The sequence below is a fragment of the Salmo salar genome, chromosome 05 (assembly GCF_965601325.2).
Source record: "Salmo salar chromosome 05, fSalSal1, whole genome shotgun sequence".
Lineage (NCBI taxonomy): Eukaryota > Metazoa > Chordata > Actinopteri > Salmoniformes > Salmonidae > Salmo > Salmo salar.
The window spans coordinates 77,810,892-77,828,294 of record NC_138295.1 but is presented as its reverse complement, the minus strand read 5'-3'; the positions used below and the strand labels follow the sequence as shown (position 1 = coordinate 77,828,294).

General features: G+C 47.5%; 2 protein-coding genes across 2 annotated transcripts in view; one reads left to right on the top strand and one right to left on the bottom strand.

Annotated features, from left to right (window-relative positions):
• Positions 1-17,403, top strand: part of LOC106575396 (lipid transport auxiliary protein 1) — a 41,571-nt gene that overhangs the window by 12,658 nt on the left and 11,510 nt on the right. The window lies entirely within an intron of this gene.
• On the bottom strand, positions 133-15,897 carry LOC106595411 (uncharacterized). Its single transcript, XM_082974950.1, has 8 exons — positions 14,861-15,897; positions 5,357-8,036; positions 3,997-4,843; positions 3,598-3,817; positions 2,822-2,920; positions 2,415-2,664; positions 1,706-1,822; positions 133-735 (listed from the first exon to the last, which is right to left on the bottom strand). Exons 2-8 carry the CDS (start codon positions 7,569-7,571, stop codon positions 578-580), a joined length of 3,906 nt encoding a protein of 1,301 aa, XP_082831076.1. The 5' UTR covers positions 7,572-8,036; positions 14,861-15,897; the 3' UTR covers positions 133-577.

The following is a 17,403-nucleotide window of genomic DNA, read 5'->3' as shown; positions in this document are numbered from 1 at the left end:
AATTAGGGTTAAGTGCCTTGCTCAAGAGCACATCAACATATTTTACACCTAGTCGATTACTGGCCTAATGCTCTTAACCACTTGGCCACCTGCCGCCATGTACTGTGTTTAAACAGGGACCGTTTTCAACCATGGGGTTACTGTAGGATTTATTAACAGCAAGTAGACAGAGGATGATTATTAACGTTCTAGTCACAATATATATTACAACAGCCATATGCAAACTCCTTACATTTCATCAAATAAAACAATGGGCAGACTAGGTATTAAAGAAACATACAGCATATTTCTACAAAATTAAATAAATGACCTCTGTATTGATCTGTCTCTCCCTCTTCATACCCTGGGTTGAGCCTATATACAGACAGGCCCTCTCCTCAATGTGTACTGGTCTCTTCAGTGCTTTGTTATTGTATGACTGGTGCAATACATATCATCCCTCTCACTTGAGGTAGAAGTTGACCCGAACCACAGATCCAAAATCAGATTGGCAACCCTCACTTCAACCACATAGGAGTACAATGCTTCAGTGCTTTGTTATAAGCATATCGAGGGTGCATGTCAATGTTCATTCCTGTCACTGTGGTTTGTGAGGACAGTGTAGTACCACATCCACAGGCCCAGGGGGCAGTGTTCTGATCAAGGTCCAGGCCTCCAGCCTCCTCAGGCCCACCAAGCTCACACCCTCGATCTCCAACACCTCGTCCCCTGGAGACACCTGGTTCACTGGACCACCTGAAAGAGAAGAGGGGCTTATTGTTAGTGGAGGTTTACCTTGATATCTTTATCAGACACCTCATAACCAATGGTCTGAGCTTGGAGTTTGACATGTGTTTCGGCTGACTAAAGAGACTTTCATTTGAATGACCTCAATAGAAAGGTCAGCTCCTCTACCATGTGGTGATATACAATAAATGTATTTGATTTATTTGGCCATTTAAAAACACAATATGTGTGGACACAATGCATTATTGCAGTTTTTAAATCATTGAGGACGACAAAAAACGTTAAACTTATTTCCATTATGGTCCTCTTAAAAATACATGAAAACAGAATATATATACACAAGTTGATAACATGAAAACAGAATATATATATACACAAGATGATAACATGAAAACAGAATATATATATATATACACAAGATGATAACATGAAAACAGAATATATATATACACAAGATGATAACATAAACAGAATATATATATATATATATACACAAGATGATAACATGAAAACAGAATATATATATACACAAGATGATAACATGAAAACAGAATATATATATACACAAGATGATAACATGAAAACAGAATATATATATACACAAGATGATAACATGAAAACAGAATATATATATACACAAGATGATAACATGAAAACAGAATATATATATATACAAGATGATAACATGAAAACAGAATATATATATATATACACAAGATGATAACATGAAAACAGAATATATATATATACAAGATGATAACATGAAAACAGAATATATATATACACAAGATGATAACATGAAAACAGAATATATATATATACAAGATGATAACATGAAAACAGAATATATACACAAGATGATAACATGAAAGCAGAATGTCATTTTTTCAATAGGGAGGAAACAGTAAAAGGAATAAAATAGATGATCAAGTAACGTTCATTAATACTATTATATTTTGTAGGTAGGTTGACCTCTCACCCAGGAAGAGTTTCTGTACGGTGAGTGGTTTGTCTCCCAGGCTGGAACCCACTCCTCCCTCCAGACTGAAGCCCAGGTCTCTGCTGTGCTTCTCCAGCCTCACACACACCCTCTGACCTGACACACAGGACACACACACGGTCAAAATTACTCCCACACATTTGCCTACGTTCTCTGTCAAAACAACAGGTTCAGGGTGATAAGAGAGAAGCTGTGGAAAAACAACAGGTTCAGGGTGATAAGAGAGAAGCTGTGGAAAAACAACAGGTTCAGGGTGATAAGAGAGAAGCTGTGGAAAAACAACAGGTTCAGGGTGATAAGAGAGAAGCTGTGGAAAAACAACAGGTTCAGGGTGATAAGAGAGAAGCTGTGGAAAAACAACAGGTTCAGGGTGATAAGAGAGAAGCTGTGGAAAAACAACAGGTTCAGGGTGATAAGAGAGAAGCTGTGGAAAAACAACAGGTTCAGGGTGATAAGAGAGAAGCTGTGGAAAAACAACAGGTTCAGGGTGATAAGAGAGAAGCTGTGGAAAAACAACAGGTTCAGGGTGATAAGAGAGAAGCTGTGGAAAAACAACAGGTTCAGGGTGATAAGAGAGAAGCTGTGAAATGACTTTGGAACATTGATCAATGTCGTTCTGCTTTTGATAAGTTTCACCACAGTTCTAAAAAGTGCTACTGCAACGCTCCAACCAGCTGATCCATCTCACCAGTGTTAGCAGGCTCTGTCTGTGTCCCTCCCCGACTGTCAGTCACTGTTCCTCCCTTACGGGGTTCTGTTACCCCCCCTCTCCTCAAGACAACCACGCCCATCCCCTGAGTCCGTGCCCTCCTTAGTGTCCTCAGCACCTCCCAGTGGGAGGAGCCACACAGCGCTGTGCCGTTGATTGACAGGACCTTGTCTCCCTCCTGGATGGATCCCTCCTTAGCAGCCACCCCTGCCGGGAACACCTTATGGACCTGCAAGACAAACACCAGAGGTCAGAGTTGACCAGGAAGTGAAAAAACATGATGCCTAGGCTTTAGATCAGTGGGCTAATGTGGTCTTGAATTGTGTGGGCGACCTGAGTCGGTCACAGAAACATGGAAGCATTGGTACTGGTTGAGCAGTACTCACAGTGACAGGTTTGTTCTGGTCCACTCCTCCTGCCATGGTGAAGCCCAGTCCCACACCAACATCCTTATGGAGAACCACCACCTGGACATCCTCATAGTTCTATAGAGCGGGGAGAGATAGTGAAGTGGGATAGAACAGCAACAGCACAAGATGGCAGCTGAGCATTAACAAATACTGCTGCAATTATTAATGCTAATTAGAATGGAATAACACTAATGTAATGTTTTAGCTGGTTGTTTAGTCTTGTATAGTGGAGATGGCATGATGACTCCTTGCTGTCCCCAGTCCACCTGGCCGTGCTGCTGCTCCAGTTTCAACTGGAGCAGCACTCCCCCTCTCTCCCCCACTCCCCCTCTCTCCCCTACTCCCCCTCTCTCCCTGCTCACCAGCCTCACCTCATCCACTGACATGGAACCCTGACCTGTTCACCGGACGTGCTTGTTGCACCCTCGACAACTACTATGATTATTATTATTTGACCATGCTGGTCATTTATGAACATTTTAACATCTTGACCATGTTCTGTTATAATATCCACCCGGCACAGCCAGAAGAGGACTGGCCACCCCTCATAGTCTGGTTCCTCTCCAGGTTTCTTCCTAGGTTTTTGGCCTTTCTAGGGAGTTTTTCCTAGGGAGTTTTTCCTAGCCACCGTGCTTCTTTCACATGCATTGCTTGCTGTTTGGGGTTTTAGGCTGGGTTTCTGTACAGCACTTTGAGATATCAGCTGATGTACGAAGGGCTATATAAAAATAAATAAATTTGATTTGTAGTACCTGCAGCGTTGTCGCCCCCAGGCCCTTTACGTCGTCCAGCAGGCGGTTCAACTCATCACTGCCCAGGACAGACACACAGGACAGGGCCGACACGTCAGAAGACAGGCTGGCTGACCGGCTGGCTGACCGGCTGGCTGGCCAGCTGGACGGCCACTCCTCACTGTCAGAGGAAGACTGGGGATCATAGTCCACCTCTCCGAAGTTACACAGCTCTGCCAGACTGAGGGAGAGAGACATAGTAGGGGAATAAACAAAGATAAAGTTGAATGATTAGATAAAAAAAGTAACAGGTAGCCTGACAATAATCACACCTTTCTAGCTCTATATGGACTTTTAAACATGGTGCTTGTTGTGTCAGCGTAGGATTTTCATCATCAGTTGAAAACAGAAGTGACCCACCTGAGAGAGAAGCTCCTGCGATGTGATTGGCTAATGGCGCTGGTGACGGTCACCGAGGATTCTGCAGAGTCTGAGTCGTAGGTGGATTCCTCGTCCTTCTCTGTACCTTCATCATCAGTATCCTCATCACTCCATCCCCCCTCCTCTGAGTTCCATCGAGCCAGAGTGGGGAGGAGGGGTAGGCTGCTGGGGGAGGAGGAGGTGAGGGGAAGGGACAGGGAATCCCTCTCTAGGCCAGAGGGTGAGACTGGGATAGCAGGGTCAGTAGTGACCCTAGCCTGGGCTGTGTGTGTGGAGACTGGAGGGTTCTTCAGGGCAACCAGGCCTGAATCTACACCCTGTTGGTGTTTAGGCTGCAGGGAAGTAGTGGGGAGGTGTGGGGAGGTGGGAGGTGTGTTCTGGGGGTGGAAGGGGGAGTTCTGGGGGGTGTTGGTGGGTGTCTTGTCATCATCGCTCACTGGAGATGGCAGGTTAGGTGAGTCTCTACTGTGAGGCCTCCTAGACTGGTCAGGGCCACCTAGAACATCATTGGAGTTGTTCACAGAGTTAGACAGCTGGGAGGATGAAGTATCCTTGGCAGTGACTGTAGTAGTCTTTGTGTTGGTGCCTCTCCTACTCCAGTCCTGGGGTGTGACTGTGTGATTGGGGAGGTCTGGCTCATCAATGGAAAAGTCTCTCAGAGTGTCTCTGGTGGTTTTGCCATTCAGAGGGATGTCTAGTTTACCCGCGAGTTTGGAAAACGTACCAGAGCCAACAGCCTTCTCCCCCACTCTTCCTGTCTCCCCCACTCTTCCTGTCTCCCCCACTCTTCCTGTCTCCCCCACTCTTCCTGTCTCCCCCACTCCTCCTGTCTCCCCCACTCTTCCTGTCTCCCCCACTCTTCCTGTCTCCCCCACTCCTCCTGTCTCCCCCACTCTTCCTGTCTCCCCCACTCTTCCTGTCTCCCCCACTCTTCCTGTCTCCCTCACTCTTCCTGTCTCCCCCACTCTTCCTGTCTCCCCCACTCTTCCTGTCTCCCCCACTCTTCCTGCCTCCCCCACTCTTCCTGTCTCCCCCACTCTTCCTGCCTCCCCCACTCCTCCTGTCTCCCTCACTCTTCCTGTCTCCCCCACTCTTCCTGTCTCCCCCACTCTTCCTGCCTCCCCCACTCTTCCTGCCTCCCCCACTCCTCCTGTCTCCCCCACTCTTCCTGTCTCCCCCACTCCTCCTGTCTCCCCCACTCTTCCTGTCTCCCCCACTCTTCCTGCCTCCCCCACTCTTCCTGCCTCCCCCACTCTTCCTGTCTCCCCCACTCTTCCTGTCTCCCCCACTCTTCCTGTCTCCCCCACTCTTCCTGTCTCCCCCACTCCCTGTACTAAACCTCTATAACCCACTCTGCCTATCTCCCCCACTCCCCCGTTCTCCCCTACTCCCCCTCTCTCCCCCACTCCCCCTCTCTCCCCCACTCCCCCTCTCTCCCCCACTCCCCCTCTCTCCCCTACTCCCCCTCTCTCCCTGCTCACCAGCCTCGCCTCCTCCACTGACATAGACCTCACCGCCCACCCTCTATCAGCCTTCCTCTCTTCTCTCACTACCTCACCTCCTCTCCCTCCACCAAGTGCTTTATCTGGCACACTCTTCCTTACCCCTTCTCCTCGTCCTCTCACCCCATCCATAATTACAATCCCTCCCTCTCCTCCTCCTCTCCCTCTCTCCCATACTCCCCTCACCCCGCCTACCTGTCTATCCAACCCCCTCTTCCTGACCCCGTCTCCAGACTCACTGAGCTGCTCCGGGACAGAGAAAGCCCGTCTGGGCTTCAGGTAGTTGGGCACTGGGACCTGCGATGTCTGTGTCAGAGCTTCAAACTGGTGGATCTTGTTCCTCACACTGGCTGCAGAGGGCACTACCAGTTTCCCAGGTAACTTGGTATTTTCAGTGTTCTGTAATGTTATCCTCTGTGGGGTGTTGGCTTCAAACACATCTTCTGACAGGCTCTGTTCCCTGGCCATGCCTCTAGCAGGGGTCTTGCTCCTGTCATAGGTGTCAGTTTTCCCATTAAGCTGATTGGTCAGGAGGGGGTTTAACCCTGTGGTGACCCCTACTCCGGATGTTGTGATAGGCTGAGAGTCCCTGGTGGGTGTCACTGATAGTCTGTGCTGGGGGAGAGAGACTTCAGCGTTATCTCTCCCTCGCTTCTCCACCTCCTTTTTCTTGTGTCCTTTTCCTTCGACATCAGTCCGTTTCTCTTTTTCCTGAGCCATGCTCCCCACCCTTAGTCTCTCCTTTTCGCTGTCTTCACCACTTCCACTCTTTTTGCCCACAGTGTTTGTCACCTCCTTATTCCCTCTCTCCTGTTTGTCTCCTAATGGAGGGGATAGTGAGGGGTCCCTAATGCACACTGATGACCCCTCCACTAACGGTGTGTGTGGGGGTTTGTATGAGAGTGTGGGTGTGGTCCACCCTGACACTGGAGATACTGAGGGGCTGAAACCAGACACCTTGACGGCACTATTCTGATGTCTCTGTGGTGTGTGTGCAGTGTGTGTGGTGTTCTGTTCTACCAGGGGTGTGTGTGTGGTGTTCTGTTCTACCAGGGGTGTGTGTGTGGTGTTCTGTTCTACCAGGGGTGTGTGTGTGGTGTTCTGTTCTACCAGGAGTGTGTGTGTGGTGTTCTGTTCTACCAGGAGTGTGTGTGTGGTGTTCTGTTCTACTAGGGGTGTGTGTGAGAGCAGGCCGTTCCTCTCCCCCCTGGATAATCCACTGAGGGGGGAGGAAAAGGGGGAGGAGAGGGGGGAGACAAAGACAGAGTCTGTGGTGGACTTCCTGTGATTGGCTGCTGTATCCTCTCCATCCCTCTCCAATAGAGACCAGTCTCCTACCGGTGCTGAGAGACGCTTGGTTCTGGTTGAGTCCTTCACATCCCTCTCCAATAGAGACCAGTCTCCTACCGGTGCTGAGAGACGCTTGGTTCTGGTTGAGTCCTTCACATCCTCATCTCTGTTAGTAGCTTTATCAGGTCCAGTAGTCCCATAGAGCTTCTGTATCCGGTCCCAGATACTCTGACCCCTGGAGGATCCAAGAGATCCACAGGCTGGTTTTCTGGTTCCAGACCCAGGACCAGGACTAGACCTCAGCCTGGTGGGGAGGGACTGGCCCCCACTGGCCCTCTCCAGAGATAGAGCCACATACTCTAGACCCACAGGGGACACCCCTTCACCAAGGGAACACCCTGACCCCCCAACGGGGCTCATCACTTCCCCTGGTCCAACTGAGTTAAAGGCCTTCACCCTGGACAACACATTACTCTCTCCTGCCCCCCTACTCTCCAAACTCTCTGCTCGTTTAAGTGTGGACCCCCCTAGGTTCCCAGAAAACCTCAGCAGACCAGTCCTGAGCCCTTCGCCAGGGCTAGCCCCCCTTCCTCTCCAGTCTAAACTCTTACTCCTTTTGGGCAGGTTTAGCCTTCTCCACTCTGTCCTGCCCCGGTCTCCAGCCAACTTCCCTGCATTGCCACAGTTTCCTCCCCTGTCACTGCCATCCTCTGGGATCACGTCCCTCACACCACCATTCTGGCTCAACTGTCCGGTGGCCATTGTGGAGCCTGTTGTGTATTTCCCCTCACTGGGGAATGGGTCCAGTGCGAGTTGAATTATTCCAAATGTAGTATGTAGTAAAAGGTAACAGTTTAATAATCCCAATAATCCTTTTTGCAGAGTTTAACCACTGGTCCAAATCATCACAGAAGCCTTCGACAGCAGCACAGGCCTGGTAGGAAAGGTGTTTGTCTGCCCCAGCAGTGGTTCAACTGCAATCTTCTCATGTTTGGGGCTCCAGATATCAACAGACACTCACTTGTATATCCACAGGTTTGAGATTCCATCCATGAAGATTCTCTGCATTTCTGTCTCCCACACACTCAGAGATGATTGTTAGTTCTACTTCCCTCCCTCTCTGTCCCTTCCTCTCTGTGTCTCTGTGGTGTCGGCTCCACTGGTCAAACAGAGGTCCTCAGCAGTGACGTTTTCCTGGGTGAGCGGTCACACACAAGCCTCACAACACTGCAAACATAAAGAAATATATCATATGTTATCTTATGTTATATTTACATATGAAAAACATTGCATATTTTTACTGAGAAAATTCCATCTTTGAAATGAAATGGGTAGCATGCTGAGGTAACGGTATTCTGGACAGTATGGTCAAATGTAGAGAGAGAGAGAGAGAGAGAGAGAGAGAGAGAGAGAGAGAGAGAGAGAGAGAGAGAGAGAGAGAGAGAGAGAGAGAGAGAGAGAGAGAGAGAGAGAGAGAGAGAGAGAGAGAGAGAGAGAGAGAGAGAGAGAGAGAGAGAGAGAGGAGAGAGAGAGAGAGAGAGGAGAGAGAGAGAGAGAGAGAGAGAGAGAGAGAGAGAGAGAGAGAGAGAGAGAGAGAGAGAGAGAGAGAGAGAGAGAGAGAGAGAGAGAGAGAGAGAGAGAGAGAGAGAGAGAGAGAGAGAGAGAGAGAGAGAGAGAGAGAGAGAGAGAGAGAGAGAGAGAGAGAGAGAGAGAGAGAGAGAGAGAGAGAGAGAGAGATATATATATATATATAAATGGGTATGTCCTAACAGCTGTTTACACTAGAAACACGTCCTGGGTCGACTGGCGACAACCTAAAACCAATCAGACAACAATCCACTAGGAAACAATGTATTACACAGATACAGCCTAATCTCTCTCTTTCTCTGTCTGTCTCTCTCGCATATGCATGCACTCTCTTGTCAAATAAAACAATCAAAACACAGACAGAGATTCAAAGTGCTCCACAAAGGGCTCAGTCAAACAGAGTTGAATGTGATCAGATAAGATTGTAACAGAAGCGGAACTGAGTGAAACTGCTTTCCATGCAGTTTGTATGGGCACTGCTTTCAGATGGAGCTACTGATATCTACACTGTCACTACCGTAGGGTACTGTTGACCTGCTGTTAGAACAATAGCATGGTGATGGACTTCTATACCAAGCCACTCAGTATATGGGGGCCCGTGTGGGAATCAGACCCTCAACTCTGGTGTTGCAATCAGCATGTTCCAACCTAATACAACAAGTGTAGACCTTACCGTGAAATGCTTACTTACAAGCCCTTAACTAACAGTGCAGTTCAAGAAGAGTTAAGAAAATATTTACCAAATAAACTAAAGTAAAAAAAAAAATTATAACGAGGCTATATACAGGGGTTACCGAGTCAGTGTGCAGGGGTACAGGTTAGAGGTCATTTGTACATGTAGGTAGGGGTAAAGTGACTATTCATAGATAATAAACAGCGAGTAGCAGCAGTGTACAAAACAAATGGAGGGGGGTCAATGTAATAGTCCGGTGGCCATTTGATTGGTACCGCTTGCCGTGCGATAGTAGAGAAAACAGTCTATGACTTGGGTGACTGGAGTCTCTGACAATTTTATGGGCTTTCCTCTGACACCGCCTATTATCTATTATATACAGTAGATCCTGGATTGCAGGAAGCTTGGCCCCAGTTACGTACTGGGCCGTACGCACTAAGCTCTGTAGCATCTTACGGTCAGATGCCAAGCAGTTGCCATACTAGGCAGTGATGCAACCGGTCAGGATGCTCTCGATGGTGCAGCTGTAGAACTATTTGAGGATCTGGGGACCCATGACAAATATTTTCAGTCTCCTGAGGGGGAAAAGGTTTTGCCGTGCCCTCTTCAAAACTGTCTTGGTGTGTTTTGACCATGATAGATCGTTGGTGATGTGGACACCAAGAAACTTGAAACTCTCAACCCGCTCCACTACAGCCCCGTTGATGTTAATGGGGCCTGTTCGGCCGCCTTTTCCTGTAGTCCACGATCATCTCCTTTGTCTTGCTCACACTGAGGGAAAGGTTGTTGTCCTAGCACCGCACTGCCAGTTCTCTGACCTCCTCCCTTTAGGCTGTCTCATCATTGTCGGTGATCAGGCCTACCACTGTTGTGTCGTCAGCAAACTTAATGATGGTTATGGAGTCGTGTTTGGCCACGCAGTCGTGGGTGAACAGGAGGAGACTAAGTACACACCCCTGAGGGGCCCCAGTGTTGAGAATCAGCGTGGCAGACGTGTTGTTGCCTACCCTTACCACCTGGGAGGGAGGTGTTAAGTTGCAGAGGGAGGTGTTAAGTCCCAGGGTCCTGAGCTTCGTGGGCACTATGGTGTTGAACACTGAGCTGTAGTCAATGAACAGCATTCTCACATAGGTGTTCCTTTTGTCCAGGTGGGAAAGGACAGTGTGGAGTGTGATTGAGATTGCATCATCTGTGGATCTGTTGGGGCGGTATGCGAATTGAAGTGGGTCTAGGGTATCCGGGAGGATGCTGTTGATGTGAGTCAAGATCAGCCTTTCAAAGCACTTCATGGCTACCGACGTGAGTGCTACGGGGCAGTAATCATTTATGCGGGTTACCTTCGCTTCCTTGGGCACAGGGACTATGGTGGTCTGCTTGAAACATGTAGGTATTACAGACTCAGTCAGGGAGAAGTTGAAAATGTCAGTGAAGACACTTGCCAGTTGGTCCGCTCATGCTTTGAGTACACATCCTGGTAATCCATCTGGCCCCACAGCTTTGTGAATGTTGACCGGTTTAAGGTCTTGCTCACGTCGGCTACCGAGAGCGTTATCACACAGTCATCTAGAACAGCTGGTGCTCTTGTACATGGTTCAATGTTGCTTGCCTCGAAGCGAGCATAAAAGGCATTTAGCTCGTCTGGTAGGCTCGCGTCACTGGACAGCTCGCATCTGGATTTCCCTTTGTAGTCCGTAATAGTTTTCAAGCCTTGCCTCATCCGACGAGCATCAGAGCCGGTGTAGTAGGACTCAATATAAATCCTGTATTGATGCTTTGCTTGTTTGATGGTTCGTTTTAGGGCATAGCCAGATTTCTTATAGGCATCCGGATTAGTGTCCCGCTTCTTGAAAGCGGCAGCTCTAGCCTTTAGCTCAATGCGGATGTTGCCTGTAATCCATGGTTGGATATGTACGTACGGTCGATTGTGGGGACGACGTCGTTGATGCACTTATTGATGAAGCCGATGACTGAGGTGGTATACTCCTCAATGCCATTGAATGAATCCCGGAACATATTCCAGTATGTGCTAGCAAAACAGTCCTGTAGCGTAGCATCCCCGTCATCTGACCACTTCCGTATTGAGTGAGTCACTGGTACTTCCTGCTTTAGTTTTTGCTTGTAAGCAGGAATCAGGAGGATAGAATTATGGACATATTTGCCAAATGCAGGGCGGGGGAGAGCCTTGTATGCATCTCTGTGTGTGGAGTAAAGGTGGTCTAGAGGTTTTTTCCTCTGGTTACACATGTGACATGCTGGTAAAAAGTTGGTCAAACTGATTTAAGTTTGCCTGCATTAAAGTTCCCGGCCACTAGGAGCGCCGCTTCTGGGTGAGCATTTTCTTGTTTGCTTATGGCCTTATAGAGTTGGTTGAGTGCGGTGGTAAATAGACAGCTACGAATAATATAGATGAGAACTCTCTTGGTAGATAGTGTGGTCTACAGCTTATCATAAGGTACTCTACCTCAGGTGAGCAATACCTCAAGACTTCTTTAATATTAGACATCGCGCACCAGTTGTTATTGACAAAAAGACACACACCCCCACCCCTCGTCTTACCAGACATCGCTTCTCTGTTCTGCCGGTGCATTGAAAATCCCTCCAGCTCTATATTATCTGTGTCGTCGTTCAGCCACAACTCGGTGAAACACAAGATATTACAGTTCTTAATGTCCCGTTGGTAGGATAATCGTAATTGTAGGTCATCAATTTTATTTTCCAATGATTGCATGTTAGCAAGTAGAACTGATGGCAGTGGAAGTTAACTCGCTTGCCTACGGATTCTCAAAAGGCAGCCTGATCTGCGTCCTCTTACGTCTTTTCTTCACGCAAATGAAGGGCATCTGGGCATGTTAGAACAACACACTCTCCTGTCTGTACAACATACTCTCCTGTCTGTACAACACACTCTCCTGTCTGTACAACACACTCTCCTGTCTGTACAACACACTCTCCTGTCTGTACAACACACTCTCCTGTCTGTACAACACACTCTCCTGTCTGTACAACACACTCTCCTGTCTGTACAACACACTCTCCTGTCTGTACAACACAGTCTCCTGTCTGTACAACATACTCTCAGCACAAGACACTCTACTCTCAGCACAAGACACTCTACTCTCAGCACAAGACACTCTACTCTCAGCACAAGACACTCTACTCTCAGCACAAGACACTCTCCTGCCAGCACAAGACACTCTCCTGCCAGCACAAGATAACCTACTCTCCTGCCAGCACAAGATACTCTACTGTCAGTACAAGTTACTCTACTGTCAGTACAAGATACTATACTCAGTAAACTCTTAGAAAAGGGGTTCTTCAGCTGTCCCAATAGGATAACACTTTTTTGTTCCAGGTAGACCGTTTTTGGTTCCAGGTATAAACCTTTTGTAGAACCCTCTGTAGAAAGGGTTACAGAGGGTTCTACATGGAACCCAAAAGTGTTCTACCTGGAACCAAAAGGGTTCTAACTGGAACCAAAAAAGGTTATCCAAAGGGGTTTCCTATGTGGACAACCCTTTTTGGTTGTAGATGGCACCTTTTTATTCTACTCAGTGCAAGATACTTTACTCAGTGCAAGATACTTTACTCAGTGCAAGATACTTTACTCAGTGCAAGATACTTTACTCAGTGCAAGATACTTTACTCAGTGCAAGATACTCTACTCAGTACAACATACTCTACTCAGTACAAGATATCTTACTCACTATCTACTACAGTACTCACAACCAGTGAAAGTTTGAGTGAAGCATCGCTTCAGTTATGGGTTCTTGACTTGTTATCCAGTCATTCACCTACGGATTGACATATAACCTCCCACTGTCAAATATTTAATTTTATGCAAAGCTAACTGTCGAATGAGTGCAGACTGCTGTCATATCCGTGAACAGAATAACTGTCACCATCCCAGCCAAAAGTAAACAGATGAAAACATCACAGTACAACTAAGCTACATGATATATCATTATACACTGCTCAAAAAAATAAAGGGAACACTTAAACAACACAATGTAACTCCAAGTCAATCACACTTCTGTGAAATCAAACTGTCCACTTAGGAAGCAACACTGATTGACAATAAATTTCACATGCTGTTGTGCAAATGGAATAGACAACAGGTGGAAATTATAGGCAATAAGCAAGACACCCCCAATAAAGGAGTGGTTCTGCAGGTGGAGACCACAGACCACTTCTCAGTTCCTATGCTTCCTGGCTGATGTTTTGGTCACTTTTGAATGCTGGCGGTGCTTTCACTCTAGTGGTAGCATGAGACGGAGTCTACAACCCACACAAGTGGCTCAGGTAGTGCAGCTCATCCAGGATGGCACATCAATGCGAGCTGTGGCAAGAAGGTTTGCTGCGTCTGTCAGCGTAGTGTCCAGAGCATGGAGGCGCTACCAGGAGACAGGCCAGTACATCAGGAGACGTGGAGGAGGCCGTAGGAGGGCAACAACCCAGCAGCAGGACCGCTACCTCCGCCTTTGTGCAAGGAGGAGCAGGAGGAGCACTGCCAGAGCCCTGCAAAATGACCTCCAGCAGGCCACATGTGCATGTGTCTGCTCAAAAGGTCAGAAACAGACTCCATGAGGGTGGTATGAGGGCCCGACGTCCACAGGTGGGGGTTGTGCTTACAGCCAAACACCGTGCAGGATGTTTGGCATTTGCCAGAGAACACCAAGATTGGCAAATTCGCCACTGGCGCCCTGTGCTCTTCACAGATGAAAGCAGGTTCACACTGAGCACGTGACAGACGTGATGGAGTCTGGAGACGCCGTGGAGAACGTTCTGCTGCCTGCAACATCCTCCAGCATGACCGGTTTGGCGGTGGGTCAGTCATGGTGTGGGGTGGCATTTCTTTGGGGGGCCGCACAGCCCTCCATGTGCTCGCCAGAGGTAGCCTGACTGCCATTAGGTACCGAGATGAGATCCTCAGACCCCTTGTGAGACCATATGCTGGTGCGGTTGGCCCTGGGTTCCTCCTAATGCAAGACAATGCTAGACCTCATGTGGCTGGAGTGTGTCAGCAGTTCCTGCGAGAGGAAGGCATTGATGCTATGGACTGGCCCGCCCGTTCCCCAGACCTGAATCCAATTGAGCACATCCGGGACATCATGTCTCGCTCCATCCACCAACGCCACGTTGCACCACAGACTGTCCAGGAGTTGGCGGATCCCTCAGGAGACCATCCGCCACCTCATCAGGAGCATGCCCAGGCATTGTAGGGAGGTCATACAGGCATGTGGAGGCCACACACACTACTGAGCCTCATTTTGACTTGTTTTAAGGACATTACATCAAAGTTGGATCAGCCTGTAGTGTGGTTTTCCACTTTAATTTTGAGTGTGACTCCAAATACAGACCTCCATGGGTTGATAAATTGGATTTCCATTGATTATTTTTGTGTGATTTTGTTGTCAGCACATTCAACTATGTAAAGAAAAAAGTATTTAATAAGATTATTTCTTTCAATCAGATCTAGGATGTGTTGTTTAAGTGTTCCCTTTATTTTTTTGAGCAGTGTATAAGAAAGTTTGAAGATCCCAAAAATGAATAAATAACACCTATCAACAAGAAGACTAAATCCATGAGCGTGTATTAATTCCATATGGATGGTAATGTGTGTTTTTCTATGTGTGTACCAGTTCTTTTTTGACTCAGGTAAGTCCCAGTGTCCGTTTACAGAAACACCTGTTCTCCCAGCTCTCAAAGCCTCCCACCTGCGTATCCGTTGGCAACAACATGGCCCCATTCACTCTAAAGCCAAATTAAACAAAGACACAGAAACACACCTTACCTTCAGAGAAACTTAGGAGTCCAAGCTGATCCAATCAGAAGCTGTGTTTTGGGGTAGTAGTGGGAGAGAGTACTGTTACCATCATCCTCATCCTCCTCCTCCCAGCTCCCTCTCCCAGCTCTCTCTCTCTGTGTGTGCGTTCTCTGTCATCTTTGCATTATGTATCTATACAGTAACACAAACCTACCCCACTGGTTTACCCCCCTCTCTCTCTCTCTCCTCCCTCTTCCATTGTTACTCCCTCCTTCCTTCTTGCTCACAGGACGGCATTCCAGACTCGCTCAGTGTGTCACCTTCTGACCACGCACACACACACGCACTTATACTGTATGTACACATGCATATGTATCATCCCCTTCCACACACACATACAGTACAAACACATGCTGCCATTTTGTATTGATCAGTTGACCCTGAAGTCGTCAGTAGATTTACAACTACACTACATGAGATGTGACGCTGTACAACACACACACACACACACACACACATCAAAATCAATCTCTCTGTGTCCTACTGTGACATCACCACAGCCAGAGGAAGAAGGGACAGGGTTCTGATAATGATGTGAAACTGAGAGAAGAAAAGAGAGAAGGAGAGAGGGAAAGGGAGAGAGCGAGAGAGAGCCTAACCCTTCTCAGCCCACCCTAGGTAACCTTTCCAGGTGAAACAACATGGGATGTATAACTCTAACTGTACAGAGTGAGAATGTTAGATTACATGAGCGGAGACCAAGCTGAGTCGGGTTACCTGTGTAATGGGGAATCAACAAAGGCTTGCATTAGGAGACCTCCACACAGCTCATATGAGCCTATAATTTCAACACTCCTTTTCCCCAGGGGAGTTCCTTTTTGGAGATGTCTAAAAGATAGGTAAGACAGAGGGAGTCTTGGGGCAACGTGAGGGTTGGCCAGTTCAGGGCTCTGACTGAGATAAATAACATCAACTTATCAATAGCACAGGTCAATAGGTCTAAAGGTACTCCCACATATTGATTATATATCTGTCAGTGTGTTCAGTGTCATGTTGATGCCCTGGAACAGAGCAGATCTAGACAAGACAATATTTGCATTATAAGAAATATTTGAAAAGGTTGAAAATGACTTTAAAATTAGGGTTAAAAACATTTACCTCAGACTTGTAGCTGTTCCGCTCTGCCGTCTGAAGCGTGAGCTGAGAGACTTCCTTCCTGAGGGAACAAAGAAGCATCACACCACCGGTAGAGACATCAGTATCACACTTTCATTTACATATACAGTGTGCTGTGTCCCTAACAGTATCCTTTCCTTGTCTCCTTTCCTTTATGACCACTGTCTCATTAGCAATATTCCTCCTTCATGAGCACTGTCTTGTTAGCAGTATTCCTCCTTCATGACCACTGTCTCGTTAGCAGTATTCCTCCTTCATGACCACTGTCTCGTTAGCAGTATTCCTCCTTCATGACCACTGTCTCGTTAGCAGTATTCCTCCTTCATGACCACTGTCTCGTTAGCAGTATTCCTCCTTCATGACCACTGTCTCGTTAGCAGTATTCCTCCTTCATGACCACTGTCTCGTTAGCAGTATTCCTCCTTCATGACCACTGTCTCGTTAGCAGTATTCCTCCTTCATGACCACTGTCTCGTTAGCAGTATTCCTCCTTCATGACCACTGTCTCGTTAGCAGTATTCCTCCTTCATGACCACTGTCTCGTTAGCAGTATTCCTCCTTCATGACCACTGTCTCGTTAGCAGTATTCCTCCTTCATGACCACTGTCTCGTTAGCAGTATTCCTCCTTCATGACCGCTGTCTCGTTAGCAGTATTCCTCCTTCATGACCGCTGTCTCGTTAGCAGTATTCCTCCTTCATGACCGCTGTCTCGTTAGCAGTATTCCTCCTTCATGACCGCTGTCTCGTTAGCAGTATTCCTCCTTCATGACCACTGTCTCGTTAGCAGTATTCCTCATTCATGACCATTGTCTCGTTAGCAGTATTCCTCCTTCATGACCACTGTCTCGTTAGCAGTATTCCTCTGTTTCCTCTAGATGTTTCAGACTGCCAAGGCTGTGAAGGCAGCATGGTTTATTCTCAGTAGCAGAATGTGGTCTGAGAGGGCAGCTGAACAACCACACCGGTTTATACTGCATGGGAATATAAACAGACACAAACAGAGGCAGGCGGGCGAGCAGACATTGACTCAATCAGTCACTGTCTTACTCAGGCACTGTCTCACTCACTCATTCATTCACTCAGTCACTGTCTTATTCAGTCACTGTCTTACTCAGTCACTGTCTTATTCAGTCACGCGCTCGCTCACTCACTCACTAGTATGTTCAGGAGACATAAGATTTGGCATGAGTCCTCAGATCCTCAAAAAGTTCTACAGCTGCGCCATCGAGAGGATCCTGACTAGTTGCATCACCGCTTGGTATGGCAACTGCTCGGCATCCAACCGCAAGGCGCTACAGAGGGTAGTGCTTACGGTCTAGTACATCACTGTAGATAATCTTTCTGCCATCCAGCAGTAGGCTCCCAAGTGGCGCAGCGGTCTAAGGCACTGCAT